This window comes from Hippocampus guttulatus, chromosome 3, assembly GCF_054856545.1.
Source record: "Hippocampus guttulatus isolate MCC_2025c chromosome 3, RoL_Hgut_1.0, whole genome shotgun sequence".
NCBI lineage: Eukaryota > Metazoa > Chordata > Actinopteri > Syngnathiformes > Syngnathidae > Hippocampus > Hippocampus guttulatus.
In genome coordinates this window covers 25,938,246-25,958,807 of record NC_141263.1, presented here as the reverse complement: position 1 = coordinate 25,958,807, position 20,562 = coordinate 25,938,246, and the positions used below count along the sequence as shown (strand labels likewise).

Here is a 20,562-nt window from a genome sequence, read left to right as displayed (position 1 = left end):
TTAAATGTATTTACTTTGGTGTCTTTTGAGAATTGCTCATGGTTACTTTATTCTACTTGGTGACCTTTTGGGGAAAAAAAACATTTTCAACTCAACAAAGGTTCCATGAATTGAAAAAGCTAAACTAATACTTAGTTGAAAAACTAAGAAACCAGCTCTGAATGCTAATTTAACCCTTTCAGGAACAGTGATTACTACAGTGGACAGTTTATCATGTTATCAGATTGTAGGGTGCATGAAAGGATTAAAGTAACAGGGAAAAAAAGTCGAAATGAAAAATAACAACAATGACAAATCTAAAACTATTTCCTTGTTCATGGTTTAAAACTTGGTGTCCCCGTGACGACTCTGATGCGTGCTTGTGTGGATTTTCTTCCTGGTACTCTGACTTCCTCCCAAGTCCGTAACCATGAATGTTACGTTCATTGAAGACTCTAAATTGTCCACTATGTGTGTGTGTGTGTGTGTGTTGCAAAGTTGTTTTTCATAATCATGATGGATTCACGTCTCTCCAACAGGTAATTCTGTGAAGTCAAGACATGGTCTCCTGATTGGCCCACCACAGGAACAACACAAGTGAAGACGAGACCACCCTGGGCCATGACTGCTTTGCTGAACGAAACCGATGTGGTTGGGAATTCAGCCGTTCTGCTGGCGACCACAGACTCTCCCTTCAACTTGACTCCAGCTTCTCTGGCGGAACTTGTATCGGACCGACCGGTGGCTCCTCTTTGTACCGTCTGCTGCTGCGGCTTTCTCAATCGTGCCTTTGCCGTTGCGTTCATGGTCAGCCTAACTTTCGCAATAGTGGTTGGGAATGTGATCACTCTGACTGTGTTTGTGCAGACGAGACAGTCCAGGACACCACAAGGCTACCTGAAAGGTAACTGCCTTCAGTATTTAATTTCAAAACAAGTTAGCAAGATTTTTTGGACCAATATTAGGAACCTGACTCGTGGTTGCAGGGGTGAGCTGAGTCCCCATGTCATCTGCAAGCTAATAGGGCCCCCTAAGCATATACTGTACAGTGAAAACACCAGGGGCCCCAAAATTGAACCCAGGGGAACACCACATCACAGTGGGACAGAGGCTAACACAAAAGGTTTTGTCTGCCAAATGGGATCGAACACTAATGAGAACCTGGTGCTGCAAATTAGCCAACAGAATATTGTGTTCCTCCGTATCGAACACTGCAGTCAAGTCCAACAAAAGAAGGAGGTAGTCTCCCACAACGAGAACTAGACTAACTACAAGAACTAGTCTACTACATTGACCTTGTGTGTTTTTGTTGTCCAATGTAAATGCTCCTGATGAGTGTGTATCTCTTGTTGGCAGTGTCTCTGGCGATAGCTGACGTGATGGTGGGCATCGTTGTGGTCCCTTTCTCCGTTTACACTGAAGTCTCACTGATGGTAACCTACACACCTCCCGTTTGGTACCAGAGTGGTTCAGCATCTCAGGCGTCCCTTCTAAGTGGACCGAGGAACCCCTGGCAGCCCTGCATGCTGATCGGACCCGTGTTCGCCGGGTGCACGTTTGTCTCCATCAGCACCATCTTCCTCATGACGGTGGAGCGAAGCGTGGCCATCCTGCGGCCGCTGCACAAGGACGCCTTGGTGACACGGAGGAGAACTCTTCTCCTCATCCTGCTCTCATGGGCTGCCAGCTTTCTCCTGGCACTCGCGCCGCTCTTATTCAGCAGCAACTTCACTTTAGAGTACAATGAGTGTAGCCGCATGTGCAACTACTCCCCAGTGTTGCTGGGCAACCGGCTGCCGCGTGACGCCAACATCCTGCTGTTATTCCCCGTATTTGACTTTACTCTTCTTGGGGGAACGTTTGTTGTGAACATCATGTCGTTCACCAGCATCAGGCAGTACTCCAGGAGACGCAAACTCCTCTCAGAGGGGAGTTTGACCAATGGAGGAGGAGGCGGGGCATGCCCCCACAGACCCTCCTTTTCAGATATTAAAGCCGCGAAGACGATCAGCATCTTAACCTTTGCTTTCACCGCATCCTTCTCTCCCATTGCAGTATTTGTGCTGGGGAACGTGGTGGGACACACCTGGTGCAACTTCTCCTTTGTTGCCTTCTGGATTCTAACGGCAAACAGCTGCTGTAATGTGATCATCTACAGCGTTAGGGACCATCGTTTTCGGAAGGGTGTGACCCTGCTCTTTCGGCGCGATCACTGTCCCCCGCAGGATGAGAACACCTGAAACGCGTGTGCAGGACTGCAGCTTCTCGCTCAATGCCGTGGCAACAAGCGCGTTGTTGCTTCTCCATGGGGTAGCTTTAAATGTTGTTATCCAGTCTTAGGCGAGATTTTCGTCTCTTTGTGTGCAGTCTTCAGACGAGGACAATTCCAACTTTTGCCAACCATCGTTTGGCTTAATTCGTTTTTGGCAAGGACAGACACGCACGATGTAGATTCCGATATGAAAGAACTATCGCCTGTATACTTAGCAAGCTGTGTTCCACTGCCACAATAGAATCTCTCCTCTGACCTCTTGGTCTTTGGCCTCTTTTGTGATTTCTCAGGAAAACAACTCCACAGTGACATCCGGAAGGCCACAACAATTTTTTTTTTCCTCAAGTGGGCAACAAAACACCTCTTATATGCTGTACGTAACGCAAAAGTGTGATCCTTCTTTGAGATCATGTGAATTTACAAACAGAATTTTGCAGCTAATCGTACTAGCGCCAAAGTTTGAGATTTTATTTTATTTTTTGTGGACTCCCCTGGATCAGGGTCGTATAGTCTTCAATGGAATTTTGACAACATTCATAACCGGGGCGCTTTCCAGCGGCATGAGCAAAAAGCTTGTAGTGAAGCACACCGTCCACATAGAGTCTGAAGACGATGAGATCGATCGATATGTTGAGCATTGCATCATAAAAAATGAAACCCAAAAATGCTCGACTGTATTTCAGCTCAAGTTAATCGCGGTTTTTGCCGTATGGAATTTGAAGACTGAAGACATTTCCGTTCCTTGGGTTGCTTTGTGGAAGAACTGTGAGGGTACACCATTCCCACACATTCCACACATTCCATACCATTCAAATATTAACAACACATGCATAACCACATAAATATTTTTCATGAAATCTGCCTCAGTGATCAGAAACAAAAGTTGGAGGTTAACCCACTGGGTTCAATGTTTACATGACATCTGATCCTCATACCTGCTCGGACCTCGGACAGCATACTTTCATAAATTATATTTTTTGTATGCCAATTTAAAATTGAAATTTGCTATTTCGTACAACAGATCTAACTTCATACATAAAGAGGGCGGCCTCCACTTCTTGACTTTTTACAAGGGCACCATATTTTCTTGTCATAGTCTCCACGAAGATCTCTGGCCCTCTAAAGGTCACACAAGTCCCAATTTTCATGTCTATTGTAATTCATGGTAATTATGCCATTACCGCAACAAAATTAACCATAGTAAGAAAATGACTGTGCTATCGTCTCAAAGAAATGTGCGTCTCATGAGCTGCACAAAGGCTCCAACAGCTCTCAGCATAAGAGCCGTGGTTAGTTGCAGTGATCATCTCCATTATTATTATTTCCATCTGCTTTCAAATATAATAATGAGAAAAATATATACATCTTACTTGACAACTGACCCGTTGCATGCAACAGCATCTGTGAGAACAATGCATGAATGACATCTTTTGAATAGACAACATCCATATTAGTTCTTGTGCTGTACAATAATGTGATGGAAATTATGAACAATTTCATTTGTGACTTTCATGCAAAACAATTGAACATTTTTTGGGTTTGTTTGGGTTTCTCAGACTTGTAATTACATAATAAGTTACCGTGGGTATGTGAAACTTCAGCATCACGGGATCTCCATGAATAACTATTGTGAGCGATTCATTCTCCCAAAAACATTCAATGCGGGTATGCAGGCTAGCGCTCTCACAGTGTAGGCAACGATGTGAGGAAGCTGCCTGTATATAATAACGGTAAATGGATTACGTTCTTGGCACATGCATGCCCGTCAGCTCTTCATACTGGATTTGCTCTTCAGCATTCCTGGCCCACTCCGAGCATTGACAAAGTGCTGAAACTGTGTTCTAAGCCCACTGTGAAGAAATGTCATATGGAACACATTTGACATGTTTATTGTATGGATGAGAGTGGGAGTTTTATTTCCGTCGAGAAAAATAGTCCAGGCTTGATTCTGAGTTTTACGTGTGAGTATAAGTTGGATTGTTGTAAGTTGCATTTTAATAAGTGTTGATTATATTTGCCTGTTACCATTATTATTATTATTACACTGAAAATGTGAAGAAAGGTTCATTTTATGTTCATGTAAGATCAGGATGACATTTGGAGATGCACTTAATTTAAGGCGCTTAAACTTTCAAAGTACTCGGCCGTGCAAATAAATGTACAGTGAAGCCCAACGTTTGCAAATCGGCGTTCACAAATGCGCTGAAAATCTCGGCCTGTCTTTTTGTTCTCAGTCCAAGGTAATCAAAGTTTTACTTTGGTATTGGGAAGAAAGGAGCGTCAGCGCAGAGCGTCAATGCGTATGTGGAACTGGGAGTCGCGGCTTGGAATTGAAGCGGACTTGCATGGGACAGGAGAAGAGAGTCAATCTCTCTCTTTCGTTAACGGATGCTACAGCTTCTTGTTGCTTTCAAGCTTGGCTTGTAGCAGACGTGTGCACATTGCAGCGTGACGTCTTTGATCCACTGGTGAAAAGGACACTTTGATTCGCTCCTCTTTCATCTATAACCGCTGCAGACAACAAAGTGTATGCAGGAAAGTGGTTAAGAGTGCACGATTGTCTGTGTCTCATGTGTCGTTTTGTATTATTTTGTCATTTTTTTTGTTAACTTTTCTTTTGATAGCGGCGCGGACACCCGCAGCGGCTCCTCTTGTTTTATGTTGAGAGGGAAGAAATTTCATATGTGCTGTATGTTACACATACAGTACATTTGACAATACAGTTTATCCAATCCAATCCAATATCTGGTCAAATCCTGGGCTTGTTGTAACGCTGAATTAATTGATTCGTGTTTTTTTTTTCCATCTGCGGTCCCTGACTGCACCTAATGCGCAGTCAAAAGTGAAATGAATGCTTGTGTTTGTACTTGGGTCCCACTGCAGCTACTAGTTGCTAGTGGCGTCGACTTTGCCGTTGCAATTTGTCTGTTTTCCCTTATACTTATCATTGTGTACAAAGGCCAAAAAGTGGCTTGATAATGTTTGTATTTAGTGCTTTTTGCATATTTGTTTGCCTATGTGTGATGTGACGGCAGTTTGCGCGAGCTTGTTCATTCTGTTCGTATCTATGCTAGCAAATATTGATGAGCCTCATGTGAAGGTGGTTTGTGGTGAATAATTGAACAACCTTGAGACGACAGTCGTTTTATGGATTCATAATTGTGTAAATGCTAGAAGCACGGTGTTGGTACTTTATGATCCTTTCCATTTTAAATACCTTGCCGCCATTTTGCAGCACCTAATGCACACTTAGCAAAACCCATTTTTGTTGGATTTTCACAGGGCCTGGTCCCTATCCCTCAACAAAATGGAGTTTCGCTGTATCCCAAATAGGTGCGATAAAAATTAGGCTCGAAACCCATGAAAGTCAATGGATTGGGTGGCCGATAAAGAACCAATAAACAATAGGGCGATTACACGATTTTATTGTTGTACTGTATATGTTAACTTTTAAAGTGTTTTCATGATTAAAAAAAAAACTTTGTGTTGCGCCAGGAGGTTGGATTTAAGTATTTTGTCTTTGTGTGTGGCATGACAATAAAGGCCTCCCGTTGGCATCTTACCGTCTTTTTCTTGTAGAAGACAAACTACTGCTTGCCTCAAACACAGCTACACTTTCAACTTTGCAAGGTGCAACTGAACGCTATCGTAAATGTTGACATGCGGAGACTAATAAAGGTAATTTTGCTCAGCATGGTTACCCGAGGGCGGCCCGGTAGTCCAGTGGTTAGCACGTCGACTTCACAGTGCAGAGGTACCGGGTTCGGTTCCAGCTCCGGCCTCCCTGTGTGGAGTTTGCATGTTCTCCCCGGGCCTGCGTGGGTTTTCTCCGGGTACTCCGGTTTCCTCCCACATTCCAAAAACATGCATGGCAGGCTGATTGAACGCTCTAAATTGTCCCTAGGTGTGAATGTGAGCGTGGATGGTTGTTCGTCTCTGTGTGCCCTGCGATTGGCTGGCAACCGGTTCAGGGTGTCCCCCGCCTACTGCCCGAAGACAGCTGGGATAGGCTCCAGCACCCCCGCGACCCTAGTGAGGATCAAGCGGTTCGGAATATGGATGGATGGATGGATGGTTACCCGAATTACAATTTGTGATTTGTGGGAGCAAAAATGGTGGGAGAGCTGGTGTGTTGCACAACACGGGGGAGGATTGTGACATGAGACGAGTGGTGAGAAGTGAGGAAATTCTATACTCTGTGTGTGTGTGTGTGTGTGTGTGTGTGTGTGTGTGTCTGTGGACAAGTGATTTAAAAGTACACTAAAAACAAAACACAAAACAGTGAAACTTTTGAATTGCTTTTCAAACAGACTTTTGTCCATAAAATTGGAGTGCTCAAGTTTTAAGGTTGGATCTGAATGCGAACACTCAAGGTAATTGGCTCAAAAGCACTGGCGTGTTCGAAATGAAAGCGACGGTGAAAAAGGGTACAAGAGTTCTTTTGTGTTAAGTATGTCGCATCATCGGAAGATAAAGTGTATTTCTGGTCACTTATCGTCTGATTACGTGTGCATTATGCGCCTATGTATGTAGTCCACTTAGTCCACAACACAATAAAAAAAAGCCTCGTGGGCAAGGCATGAGAGGTCGGAGGCAGAGTAACGTTACGTCCTGCTGTCTGCTGTGTGTCCTTTTCAGCCCTCTCATTGCATGCTACTGATTCATTTTTAATTGTCTCTCCAAGCACTTAAGGCAAGAGACGTGTGTCATAACCAATAAAGTGCACGGACAACCTGTGGCTGGGCTCTGTTTTTGGCTCAAGCCAGGGCAAAGGCAGCGATAGCTCCAGGGGGTGGATGTGTTGAGCAGGGGGCGGGGCAACGGTGGGCTTTTGTCGGTGGCCCTCAAGTGCAAACGACAACAACAAATGACGAATAGCAAATCCAAAATGTGAGGAAAAAAAAAACTGTCGCAAATGAAGAAAAATAAATGGCTAAAAACGGCAAATCCGAAAACAAATCTCATGCCATCCTTTATGACAGGTTTCGAGTGGAAGTGGGTGGTCCGTCAAATGGACGATATTCCCTATTGTCCAATCAGCATTGGAGGTCAGATTCATAGCTGATTGGCCGAGAGAGCGATGCAGTCCTCGTCGATCACCATTTACTTAACATTTGCGTTATGAAAATATCGTTGTGTTTAGCTCAGTGTAGTTATGTGTTTTTTGATTATTTATTTTTTGCTGTTGTATTTAGCGTATTGTGTTTTTGTTCGTTATTTGTTATGTGTTTTTTTGCTGTTGTGTTTAGCTTTTTTTTTTTAATTTAGCATTTTTTCCAGGTGCTTTTGCGTTGAACTTTTTGTTGTTTTGTTTCGTTATTTTTGTGTATTTTCATTTGCTGTTGTTTTTGTGTTCTGATTTCTTTAGCTTGTCTCATTTTCATGTCTTTTAATTTGCTGTTGGATTTAGTTATTTGTTGTTGTGTTTTGACAAAACACAACAACAAATAACAAAACCAAGGTAGGATTTGGGAGCAAAGCAACAGGGTATTACTGTAGATTACCGTAATGCACAATGTTCACAATCGCTGTGACGGCTGGTTCGACTTCAATTTTGCGAGTGAAGGTTGCCTTGACCGCAGTTATTACGTACTCTTGGAACCGTCCAGACAATTGGTAATGCCGTACGAAACAATTTAATGTGAGTGACATGCTGAGAAAATGTGTTGAGGGACGGAGCAAACAAACAATTTGCATCGATCTATTGAATTTCATACTTTCCAAACAAGTAGCGGTAAACTGTTCGTTACTGCGAATGCAATTTTAGCAACGTAGGGCCAGAAGCAATGCATAGGTCAGAAATACAACGAAAATAGTAAGCTAGAAACTTGTGTGAAGTGCACGTCTAATCGTATTTTATTTGTCCAAACACCTGCGCAGTGGCCCAACAGGGGCCCCCCTGGCATTTGTGATCCAGCTGCATTTGTCTGTCCAACGTTCGGCACACCTCACCAACATGTCAACTGGATTATCCATCTGGAATGAGCGCCTGGCCCGAGTGATGCCACCTGTCCGTCTGAACCAACATCAGCAACGACCAATATGTGCTTGTCTCAGGTGTGCTGTGCTTGCAGTCTTTGCTGAGGTTGTTTTTTAAAAATTTTATTTTAAATAAATCCGTCTGCACAGTTCATCCGAATGTCTCTTCAGTTCAAACTTGCACTCCTGCACTTAAATTGAGTGGCCGTTGCAGCTTGGCATCACTGTAATATTTATCACACTGCAACCTTTTAGGTCATTGTTGAGCAATTAAGTGATGCCGAAATGATCGGCAGCATCAGCAGTGGAAAAAAAAGACCTACCTAACTGTGTCTGCATTTAGTATTGGTACAATGATTATGTTTTGTTTTTTTCGCTGCTGATAAACATCTGCATCTTACCTCAGCCATAACCGTAATTAAAAACTCGACTTTGAAACCACTAACCCGAGTTAAAAAAGACGACTAGGAAAAATGAAACCTCGTTTAAAACCGTACTCTGAAATGCTAACAGTGTTTTAAACCAGGGGTCCCCAACCTTTTTTGCCCCACGGACCGGTTTAAGTCAGACAATATTTTCAGGGACCGGCATTTAAGGTGTGGCAGATTAATACAACAAAATAATATGGTATGAGCTGCATGAAAACTGTGGTGTTTTCGAAATATAATAATAAACACAAGGAGCGTCTAATCTGGCCGCAACACTGATCGCTATGGTAATGTTTAATGCCTTCAAAATACGATACAACGCAAATTCAAAGTGCATGAAAATGATCACTCACCACAGCCCCGAGCTTGATTTTCTGCAATCAGACAGTCCCATCTCGGGGTAATGGGGGACAATGACACCTCAAGTGTGTGGTTTATGTCCAGTCTACTTCGTAATTTTGTTTTAGTCGCCGTTGCTGCAGAAACTCCCCACTTCACACAGGTAGGATGTCGGAAATAGCAACAGTGCTATTGTGGCGATCTCAGAGTATTCAGCCATAACTTGAATCCAGTTGTCTCGTACGTACTTTTAAGGCCGCCGTCATTTGCGATCTCCAAGCAGCTTGTTTACTCATTTTGCGGGCTTCAGCGTTTTGTTTTTGAGCGTCATCGGTCACGTGACCGAGAAGCGTGGTTTGACGTGAGTCAAGCGTGACATCGACGGATGTAACGGAGAATCCGGTAATTTTTCAAATTAAAACATCTTCGTATTCCGAAATAAATAAAACAGAAATAAGGCAAGTTCTTTCTGTGCCGCACGGTACCAAATGCCCTGCGGACCGGCGGTTGCTGCTTAAACTCATTTGAAACTGTAACCCTAATATGAAAATGTACTCGGAAAGCCTAATCCTAGTTGAATACACTATGTTGAAACCCTAACACTCATTTAAAACCCTAATCCTATTTTAAAACCATACATTAAAACCCTAACCCTAGTTTAACACCCTACTTTGAAAACGTAATCATTGTTTAAAACCCTACTTTGAAGCCCCACTACTGCTTTAAAAACGTACCTTTAAACTCCAACCCTAGTTTGAACCCCTACTTCCAGTTTAAAACCCTACTTTGGAACCCTAGCCATAGTTTAAAACCGTACTTTGAGGAAGTGTGCACAGCCACCCAGTCATTCACGTCAGGTGGGAGGTCTGCATATGTGATTAAATCAATAAGACATGCGATGCGTAGTATTAGTCAAGTCATTTATTCTCAATTCTGTGAAAAGACTTTGAATCCTAAAACAGATTCCGGTTTCAGCTCAGCAGCAGCGAAATTCCGAGCCTCAATTTTCAAAGGTCACAATCCAAGTGGGAGTCAAGCTGTTATTTGCCAGACAACTTTTCCAACCTCGATTTGTAACGGAGCGCTTCCGTGTGGTTAAAAAGAAAACCGACCCAGTTACAGTTGCTTGTACAGTTGGCTATACAGTAAATATTAAAGCACATTTGCACCTCTCATTTACATTTCGGCATGATGTGTAATTCCGTCACTCCCTTAAGGTGACGGGCAGTATCAGCAAATTGTCATGCAAAGTGACACATGCCGCGTTTTTTTCCCCTTCTTCTTCCATGTGATGAAACTGCTTTCATAAACGGGGAAAATAAAATATGCACACACAACAGCAGAACCTTAGTTAGCATTCACGCCTGACAAAAACAAGGCTCTTGAAGCCTTTACGTGTTGAATTTGTACGTTCTCCATGGGCAACAAAACAGGAGCATGAGCGGTTGTCGTGTATTGACATGCCAACAGCGTGACTGACAGGTGATCGGTTAGGGGAGTATCCAAAGTCACCTGCGATTGGCTTCTGGTTCCCAGAACAAGACAAGCGGATAGAAAAAAAAAAAAGGTTGGATGCCTATAGGATATCACGCAGGCAGGAAAAAAAAGAAAAAAAAAGAAGTGGTTTCAAGAGTTGAAGCACTGCCAAATGCTTTAACACTGTAACAAAAAATGAATTTCTGCCCAGCTGGAGGAAAAGCTGATGCAGCGATGAGTTTGGTGTTAACGATCCTTGCCTGGCTTTGCTAGTGAGCGGGACCATCTGATCCTCTGTGGTCTGCCCCGACAGCCTCAGAAACGTTGCTAAATCCTTGTTCTCTGCAAAGAAATCAAAGGGAAAAGCAAGTGATATGAAGGAAAACTCAAATTCCAACTCAAAATTCTATTTTCCACACAAACAAAATAACATTGCTGACAGACAGGATTGGATAGTTTACGCAAGGACAAACGGTTGAGCTTTCTGTTCTATTACTCCCTGTTGTGACGTCGTCATACCGATACTTGTTACAAGTGGAGCTTATTCGCCGCCATGATGGCGATGATGAAAGACGTGCGGCGTGTCGACATCAGACGCAAAGCGAACTTTTGCCTCTGCGGTTCCACATCGTGCTCTCACTGCGCTAGCTAGTCAGCCATTGCTCACTTGTCGCTTGCGCGCCACAAATTAGCGTGCAACTAAGCATTTTCCGATACCAGCAGTGGAAAGCAGGGACGCTTGAGTGACTGTTCACTATTGATACACAATCCCCCCCCCCCCCCGCCATATTGATTTCGTGACATTTATTTATGAAATTTGCATTGGCCAGACTCTGAAGCGTCTTGGCGGCCTGACACATCACCGTGTTGGCCCCCGGGCCTCCGTTGTTGTCGGATGAATAAAAGGCATAAAAAATTATATCTTTGCCAGAAGCTGACAACACTTGTAAGAGGTTTTGTTTATTCGCCGCCACAGAGATGCGTTGATGGAAGTTGTGATTCTTGAGTTAGGAGCGAAACCCGCCACATGTTTAGCGGGCAGCAGTCAATGGCTCATCGCTGCTAAACTTGCTATCGCTAGCTCGCGGCTCCGTCGTCTCGCCCAAGTAACGTTTTTGGGATGCTCGCCGACGTTGAATTAAAGGCACATAGGAAAGGAAAAAAAGTGGCAATATCTTCCATAATTCGAATGTACGGAGGAAAAGTAAAATGTTGTCTGAAAAATAATGAAGCAAAATAGACTGACTGATGAGACACACTTTCCAGAATAAAGCAGATTGGGCAACATAGGATGCGAGATATGGATTTAAAAATGGACATTTTTGTTTGTGCACGTCTCACTCCCGCTGATCCGAGCAGAACTCCGCCACGCCACGACAAACGAATCGTCAATGTTTGTGTCAGTGTCGGCAAGCGATGAACGGCAGCGGCCAGCAAAAGGCTTTGAACGCCGACTCACACTCACCTGAGAAGCTGTTCCAATTCCCGCTTTATCTTGGTCACGACAGGCGGACCCTGGTAGGCCAGAGCCGTGTAAATCTGAACCAGTGATGCACCGGCACGGATTTTATCCATGGCGTCCTGTCCGCTGGCCACGCCGCCGATTCCAATGATTGTCACTTTCCCTGGGAGAACATCATCACACTGACACAGACTGTCACTCTGCAGAGGAGGAGGAAAAAAGAAAAGAAAAGAAAAGGCACGTACTGTACCTTTTGTGAGTCTGTACATTTCACTGACGGTGTTTGTGGACATGTCTTTGAGAGGCTGCCCACTCAGCCCGCCGGTCTCACACCTTTGAGGATCTTGTAGCACCTCTGGCCGGGACACAGTCGTGTTGGACACCATTAAGCCGTCCACTCCCAGCTGGGGGGGGGAAAAAAAAAAAAAAAAAACCTAAATCACAAATGTGTCTGTGTGTGTGCGTTTGTGAGGCGAAACCTTGACAAGCATGCGCGTCCCCCCAACGTACTGTATGTCATCCGCAATAAGCCCTCCTCGCAAAGATCCATCCATCCATCCATTTTCTGAACCGCTTGATCCTCACTAGGGTTGCGGGGGCTGCTGGAGCCTATCCCAGCTGCTCTTCGGGCAGTAGGCGGGGGACACCCTGAATCGGTTGCCAGCCAATCGCAGGGCACACAGAGACAAACAACCATCCACACTCACAATCACACCTAGGGACAATTTTAGAGAGTTCAATCAGCCTGCCACGCATGTTTTTGGAATGTGGGAGGAAACCGGAGCACCCGTAAAAAACCCACGCAGGCCCGGGGGAGAACATGCAAACTCCACACAGGGAGGCCGGAGCTGGAATCGAACCCGGTACCTCTGCACTGTGAAGCCGACGTGCTAACCACTGGACCACCGGGCCGCCCCTCGCAAAGATTGTTGTGAAAATATTTGCCCTACTTAATGCCTCTTCCATTAAGGTTTGTCTTGTACTCGCTCCACTGAGCACAAGAAACACCGCTGTGTTATGCTCTCTCAAAACGACCTCCAGAAGTAGTGCTGAGGTCACGGCGTAAAGGGCACCGTCGACGGAGAACATTTAAAGCCTCCGCGGTCTAAAGGACGAAAAAGCGTTGCCAATCCCTTTTTCATTGAAACAAAATGAATTATGCATGGCATGTCTGTAGCGGTTGTCAAGAATTTAATTCTGCAGTTGTTTGATTTTTCGACGACCAGAACGTGGCAATCTTGAGTTGGCGTGTCGCTGCATGACACCGGACCGCAAATGGAAGGCAGTCCGATACATTTACAGGGTTCCTACAATTTAAGGCTTTTGCCTTAAATTTTCCAACAATTTAAGGCAAAATTCAAGACTTTTTAATGCCATTGAAAATAAAATTTGATGCCAACTTCACAATCAACCCCCCAATGTTCCGTCCCGCGTCTGCTCTTAAGAGTCCCGACTAAAAATGCATCACCGTTTAGTTGGTTGTGTGATGTCGCCACGAGAGTCATTGAGTAAATCATTTCTTTGCCATTTGCCGATTTTAAACAGACCGCGAAATCAAACAAACAAACTGTCTGGCAATAAATGGAAAGCCCTCAGAGCGATATCGACTCAAGATTCGATTGAAATCAAACGTTCCACCTCAGTAACGACGTCGGCAATGTCGCGTTTGTCCTGCGCGCTGAGGTCAGGCGCGATCTTGACCAGCACCGGAGGCTTGTGACTTCCTTGCATCCCATTGCGTTCCTTCAACACCTGCCATTTTTTGGAGAGCACATTAATAGAAACAAATGGAACCAGTCTTAAAGGGGCAAAACAGAAGCAACGTGACAAGGCTCAAACAAACCTCACAATTTTCTGTCTAGCAAATCTCAAGCGAGCAAAAGATTTGTCAAAGCTTGTCAATATACTGAATGAACCTTTGAGGTGGCAAGCGTGGCGGTGGCTTAGATGAGTTCAAACTAAGGCCAAACTTAAAAACAAGAGCACGCTAAAGGGAATTGGAAGCATTTCGTTCTTATAAGAAAACAAGAAATGCCGGGTTGCTTTGAGATGAGAAAAAAATAATTGTTGTGACAATCATCTGCGGTATAGGAAACACAAAAAGGTAGAGCTGAGATTTAAAATAAGACCTCTCGGGAGGTGAAACTTGCTTGCAGTTGCGTGGATGCTCGCATGAAGTCAAGCCATTAGCCGAGGTTTGCGACATACCGAACGTAGGAGGCGGCGGAGCTCAGCTTTGCCTTGTAGGTCACGCAGACCGGGCGTATTCGGACTGCTGACGTTCACCACAAGGTAGTCAGCCAGCGGGCCTAGCACGCTCATCCCCTCCAAGTAATCTGCCCGCGCATCCTGGGACTGCTTGTTCTTTCCCAGGTTGATGCCCAGGGGAAGGCCAGCTAGAAAAAAAAAGAAAAAAAACCCCCACAACAGTCTGCATCATCACACACGTGACTCAACCAGAGCACCGACTAATGAGGGTGAAAGAAGAAAAAGTCACTGTTAGGCGGACACAAAGAAATATTCAGCGAGGCAAAAATCGACACCAAAAATCCACAACGAGGAAGAACAAACCTCGCGTTCGCTCCCGTTGAGCTGCCTGGCGGTCTTTCAACCTCTGTTGCGCTTCTCGAGCGCCGCAGCTGTTGAAACCATACCTAGACAGAAGCGCGCGCACACACACACACACACACACACACACACACACACACACACACACACACACACACACACACACACGATTCTTATGACTAAAGCATCGAAACATCAACTTACTAGCAAAACTTGCATTTAAGGGCGTTCGTTGGAACCCTTCATTGAAACGGCCCCGCTGTGACGCCGCACGTACGTCGTGGGCGCAAAGTTGCTCGCCGGGTGCCGATCAGCCGCTCCACACGACATGGGTTTACCTTCACGGGGAAATCGATGTTGGACAATGTACGGAGGACGAAACTGCTCAGCGCGATAATAAGCCCATGAGTCAAATGCTGCGCAGATTTGGATTGTAATAGCTCAGCGGCTGCAAAAGGGAACAATTACTGCTCAAGTGCACGCACAGAGCTGATGGCTCATTTGCAGTTGAAAGTGAATGCAAATGCATTGGCACCAGGAGCGAATCAGCCCATAAAGAAAAGGAGGCTTTTTGCACAAGGATCAAACTCAGTACAGTAAACAGATGAAACCAGGAAAAAAATATATCGATATAAATGCATTGATGTTAGATCCCCTTAACTCATTCACTCCCAAAGACGTTTTTAAACATCTTTTCAGACTTGGTTTAGAATTGGCGGGTACTGAATGAGTTGTTAATAGATGTTGCCAGATCTAAACTCATATTTACTTCTGTTCGCTGTACTTACAATATCATGTCTCTCTATTATGCCATATTTGCACTATGCACTTCTTGCTAAAATTGCAATATTGTAGCTCTTGGTCGTCTTGTGCCTGTTCCAAGAAAAAGAAAGCCCCTAAAGCCAACCACTATGGGAAAGCTATACGTTTAAATAAAACAAGGAAGAAAAATTGTCTTTCCTGTACTTGTTGAATTTTGTTCTATTTGACACAAGCACATTCATAATATTTTCTTCATCAAGTTACGGTGTTTAACAATCACAAAATGATTGCCAGCTGGCTCTTTTTGACCACTTGACGGCGCGATAGAGCATATGAAGATTGGACCCATGAGCCAAACAATTGACGGGAATGTTTCAATTTGGCCATCACTGGCGATTGGTGAAGCGGCAATTTTGTCAATAAATCTACGGAGGACGACATTCATTTGTTTTTTTATAATGTCTCCATGATGAATGATAAAAGTACCTGTTGATGATGGCACGGTCTGCTGCCAGTCGGAACACACGTGGTTTGGGGTTGCCGTCTTGCGGTTTGGGGGTGACGGTCCCGACTTCGACAAAGCCAAAGCCTATTTTGTACAAACCGTCCACCGCTTCTCCGTGCTTATCGAAGCCTGCCGCGATCCCAACGGGATTTTTGAACTTCAAGCCCAGGACGTCAACTCCCTGCACACATTAGAGGACCAACACAGTTCTAGAGGACACAATTTTGCCTTGAAACAGGAAGATGATGGACTCACCAGTGACTCGGGGTCCTGATAGCGGTTGAGAGGAACCAAACCCAGACTGATCATTTTTACAGCGAGCACGTGGGCCGTCTCTGCGCCCATTACCCTTTGCAGCAGGGGCATCAGCTGGTTGGCATAGAAACGCTCATCTCCCATCACTGTGAGGTAGGAGGCAAAGAGGAGGCTACCCGAGCTGATGATCTTCACTGCCTCTTTTAGCTGCTTCTGTTCACAGACGGGAGAAAAGGTCACACCAACATGCAAGTTGAAGGTTGACAGAGGCATTACCATACCGGATCGTTTCATAACATTCTGATGACGTACTCTTCTGTCATTTTGCCTTAAATGATCATTCAATTTACATTCTCCTGGCATTCGTAATGCATGAAGTGTAAATATTTTGTTATGGTAATCAAGTACTGTATATGTTAATAGGCTTTACTTCCTTCAACCTCAGTGGTTGAAGATACAAGGGGGAAAAAAGACTAGGCATAAATGTTAAGTCAACCACCGGGTTGATCTTGGCTGGTTGAGATCTGAGCACATCATAATACTACTACAGATCGCCACGAAATACAGCTCAAGGCGCGACTGCAACAACTGATACACTGACGAACGACTGCCACAAAGCCTGATTTACTGCCTGTGCTGTTTGGCAAACCGGGTGGAACCGTGGGGCTTAAGAACTATGTTCCTCAGTTATGTCAGCGATAAAAAACTTAAAGTTTCATTTTACCTTCAAATGTGCCGCCATCGAGACCCAGTCTGACATTCAGCGAAAGTCACGTTTCCCTTCCGTGAATTGCACAACCGCGCGTGGTTGGAACAAAGCGTCATCATATCGCGATATTTCCACCGACATGTTACTTGGCCAAAAGGAATGGAGGACATTAGAGATATGTCCACTAGAGGGTGGATTAGCTGGTTGAGACGCCGTCGTCTTCAACCGGGACTCCCTTCACTTCAGTGCCATTTGAAATTGGACAATAAATGAATAAATATATAATTTACCTTTTCAAATAACCTAATTTTATGCAGTTCAATTTGCAGCATCAGACAACTGTGTCACTCAGAAATGCACCACTAGATAGCAGCAGACACTCCATTTAGGTTTTTTTCTGAATTTGATATTAATCTTACATTATAATGAGTTTACGATTGATACTAGGGCCACAATGGTTAAAACGGAGGTAAATGTTTGTTGAAATTTTAATGAGAATGGATGAGATATAATTTTCCCCATCGTGTGCGTGGAAGCTTCTTGCCTTGTATACAAGTAGCATTTTTTTTTCAAACCACATTGCATTATAAGAAAAAAAAAAAAGGATATATAGACTAGACATTGGCCAAAAACCAGCACATGTACTGATTAAATTCTGAGTTAACACATGTCTCTCAGTGTTTGCGGTATTATGCACATTCAAGCTTATTTACAGTTGAACACATTTAGTTGCCAAACTGCAGCATATTGAACTGATGTCATACAATCTGGAGCAGGTGTCTCATTGTTTGGCCAATAGACTCTCATTGAACAACAATACAACCAAATCCCGGATAATTATTGTATGACAGAATTTTAACAGTAGGGGGTCAGTGGTGTGTGGTGTCAAAGTTATTGTTTGAGACAGATGTCACAAGTTTGCTGTATTTCCATTTGGGATAGGCATTTGAAGATAGGTATTTTTTTTGATTGGCTCTGGGGAAAATGTATAATAATAATAATAATAATAATAGAATGTTATTTTTTTAGATGACGGCAGTCGGAGAGAGTGTACGAAATAAATACATAATTGATACAGATTGATATTTATTCTTAATTGAAAGCGAGGAATGTGCTTTTGAAGCTATGTTCAGTCATGTCATCTGAGCCTCATCCCTCATCACATATGAACAGAACATTCACTCACAACTAGATGCCGACATTTTCTAAAAATCACCATCACAACTTGAGTCCAAGTGCTATAAAGACTTTTGTTTTCCATCAATCCATTTTCTAATCCTCTTTATCCTCACAAGGGTCGTGGGGCGTGCTGGAGCCTATCCCAGCTGTCTTTGGGCAGTAGGCGGGGGACACCCTGAACCGGTTGCCAGCCAATCGCAGGGCACACAGAGACAAACAACCATCCCCGCTCACACTCACACCTGGGGACGATTTAGAGTGTCCAATCAGCCTGCCATACATGTTTTTGGAATGTGCGAGGAAACCGGAGTACCCGGATAAAACCCACGCTGGCCTGGGGAGAACATGCGAAGTCCACACAGGGAGGCTGGAGCTGGAATCGAACCCGGTACCTCTGCACTGTGAGGTCGACGCGCTAACCATTGGCTCACCAGACTTTTTTTCCTCAAAGGAAAGCTTTCTCGTTGCATTGCGGGTTTTTCGGGGGCATCACAGACTCACTGCAGTTGTGAATGGATTTGAAGGGTGTCATTGTATCTGTGTCTCCAGTGGGGTGGTCCTGGCCACTGGATGGGGGGTGCCTTATTACACATGAGTTGAGTGAGCGGGAGGAAGGACAATGCTGCTGTTAACACTGCTGGTGGGGACCTTTGGATGCACTGAATGTTTCATGTGACTCTGTGAGCGACCTGCACTCTGAGGTCAGAGATGAGCCCGGCCTGGTGTTGGTGCAGGTTGCCTTGCGTTGTTGGCGCACTTGTAACCAAATGCCAGCTTGCGAGGGGAGCGTTTGTGCATCAAGTCCAGAACTTGTTTTGTCCCGTTTTGCATGGATAATGAGGCATCTGTCTTCATGTACTTCATAGAGCTGGAGGCTCACTGTTTCAATGGAAACAAAAAAAAAAAAAAAAGCACAAGTGAGCTGATTTGTCAACTCACAGACACACTCAGAGACACCGGAGCCATCGGACTTAATGATTTCAGAGTCACTCGTTCTATTTATCAGATAGTATGTCCTATGAGTAGTAAATGTAATCAATTAAGTCAAACAAAGATGTTTCAGTCTTTGGACAGAAGGGAATTTGCTTGTTTCCCCTGGTAGCTTAGGTGAGATAGTGTGCCCCATCGTCACAAACATACCTGTGTGTAGTGTAACCCATCAATCAATTAAAAACTTGCAGGTTGCTTGTTGGAGCGATGATGGTCACCGCCCTGATTACTCCAACCCCTGACCAAGGTAACCAACTCTTCCTTGCGAGCGTCATCTCTTCTCGAATACATTCTGTTCAGATGCGCGTCTGCTTATCAGTGCGATGTGCAACAAGGGATATACACAGGAGAGTAAATGTAATGTTTGGTTGATAGGTTATGAGGATAATCGTTCCCTCTCTGCTCACCATTGCCGATTTGCCATCTTTGCTCCTTTTTTTGTATTTTGATTGTTTTTTTTTTAAATGTTTCAATTTCTAAATTACTCATAATATTGTTTATTTTTGCACTGGACATGGCAATCATCCGCGCGATAAATAACTCGACAGTATTTTAACATATTTAACGTTTTGACTCCTGGACTGAATGAATTTCCATGATGGGGGAAATAATAGTTTCATTCCGACCAAAGTGAAGTTTGTAAAGCGCCATTGAACCGATTGGTTGTGTTCTGAAGGTCCCTTATATTGATTTGACGTGCAAAAGCAACAACCTCACCCTTTTGAAGTTGAAGTTTACATGTGACAGAAGACCATCAGCCTCCCACCGTGGACCTCACGGAGTCTGTGGAGTCGGAAAGACGATCTCGATGGTGTTTTGTCTTGGTGTAATCAGACAGCGACATCATCAATCGTGAGCGGGGGAATGACTGCAGGTTACAATAGCTGATAAGATAATGAGTGGGCCCACGGCGACCTGGTGAGCGACAGCTCAAGTTCCCTACCCGATGACATGGCGGCAGCTTGCCCTTCCCGCCTGCCTGCCTGCTCACCAGCTGAGAACACTGCTTGCTGAAATCCATCACGTTGAATGGATGATTGAAAATGGATTTCTATTTATTGGAAAAATGAGAGGTGGCACAATGGTGGACTGCTTTGCATGTTTGCCTCACAGCGCAGAGGTCCAGTGATTGAATCCGGGCTGCGGCCTTCCTGTGTGGAGTTTGCATGTTCTCTGCGTGCGAGCGTGGGTTTTCCCCTCACATGCATGGTATGTGAGTGTGAATGGTTGTTGTTTGTCTGCGTGTGCCCTGCGATTGGTTGGCAACTAGTTCAGGGGGGACCACGCCTACCTACTGCCTCAATTCATCTGGAATCGGCTGCGGCACGCCCGCGAGCTATGTGAGGAAAAACTGATTGGAAAACGGATGGATGGAAAAACGAGAAAGAACAAACGAGAATTGAATTTGGATTGTTGGTCTCTCGGGTTGCCTTCATCATATATTGGATGCAAAAATGTAACCAATAAAGCAGCCAGAGCTGTGGTGAAGGATGTGCATGAAATGGCAGAGCTAATATATAGACAAACCATTGTTCAATACCTACAATGTAAATGATAATAATAATAACAATGATAATAATAATTAATTAAACACCGATAAATACATTAAGGGGCGGCCCGGTAGTCCAGTGGTTAGCACGTCGGCTTCACAGTGCAGAG

General features: G+C 44.4%; 3 protein-coding genes across 6 annotated transcripts in view; 1 reads left to right on the top strand and 2 right to left on the bottom strand.

Moving 5' to 3' along the window:
* dpep1 (dipeptidase 1) overlaps positions 1–9,281 on the bottom strand; it is a 30,151-nt gene extending 20,870 nt beyond the window's left edge. Inside the window, exon 1 of the mRNA XM_086107701.1 lies at positions 9,012–9,281. The gene's annotated coding sequence lies outside the window, so the exon portion shown is untranslated. The remainder of the gene's footprint in view (positions 1–9,011) is intronic.
* LOC147207989 (adenosine receptor A3) lies at positions 601–2,472 on the top strand. Its single transcript, XM_086107081.1, has 2 exons — positions 601–883; positions 1,336–2,472. Exons 1-2 carry the CDS (start codon positions 601–603, stop codon positions 2,217–2,219), a joined length of 1,167 nt encoding a protein of 388 aa, XP_085963207.1. The 3' UTR covers positions 2,220–2,472.
* A 617-nt stretch (positions 9,282–9,898) lies between the features above and the next one.
* Positions 9,899–16,828, bottom strand: dhodh (dihydroorotate dehydrogenase). 4 transcript variants are annotated; one of them, XM_086107696.1, is made up of 10 exons: positions 16,750–16,828; positions 16,119–16,238; positions 16,026–16,040; positions 15,752–15,951; positions 14,507–14,589; positions 14,144–14,331; positions 13,574–13,687; positions 12,186–12,339; positions 11,939–12,098; positions 9,899–10,815 (listed from the first exon to the last, which is right to left on the bottom strand). In XM_086107696.1, exons 1-10 carry the CDS (start codon positions 16,783–16,785, stop codon positions 10,743–10,745), a joined length of 1,143 nt encoding a protein of 380 aa, XP_085963822.1. In that variant the 5' UTR covers positions 16,786–16,828; the 3' UTR covers positions 9,899–10,742. The 4 variants fall into 4 exon arrangements, with proteins under 4 accessions (XP_085963822.1, XP_085963820.1, XP_085963823.1 ...); XM_086107694.1 differs by having other exon boundaries at positions 16,026–16,238; XM_086107697.1 differs by lacking the exon at positions 9,899–10,815 and having other exon boundaries at positions 11,947–12,098; positions 12,181–12,339; positions 16,026–16,238.
* Positions 16,829–20,562: the final 3,734 nt, after the last annotated feature.

Excerpts from the sequence above, each read along its gene's own strand:
- LOC147207989 (XM_086107081.1), top strand. The coding sequence starts at position 601 with ATGACTGCTTTGCTGAACGAAACCGATGTGGTTGGGAATTCAGCCGTT. Across the intron at positions 884-1,335 it reads ACCACAAGGCTACCTGAAAG|TGTCTCTGGCGATAGCTGAC; the intron begins GTAACTGCCTTC and ends TCTTGTTGGCAG.
- dhodh (XM_086107694.1), bottom strand. The coding sequence starts at position 16,785 with ATGTCAGACTGGGTCTCGATGGCGGCACATTTGAAG. Across the intron at positions 16,239-16,749 it reads CGATGGCGGCACATTTGAAG|AAGCAGCTAAAAGAGGCAGT; the intron begins GTAAAATGAAAC and ends GTCTGTGAACAG. Across the intron at positions 10,816-11,938 it reads GAATTGGAACAGCTTCTCAG|AGAACAAGGATTTAGCAACG; the intron begins GTGAGTGTGAGT and ends ATTTCTTTGCAG.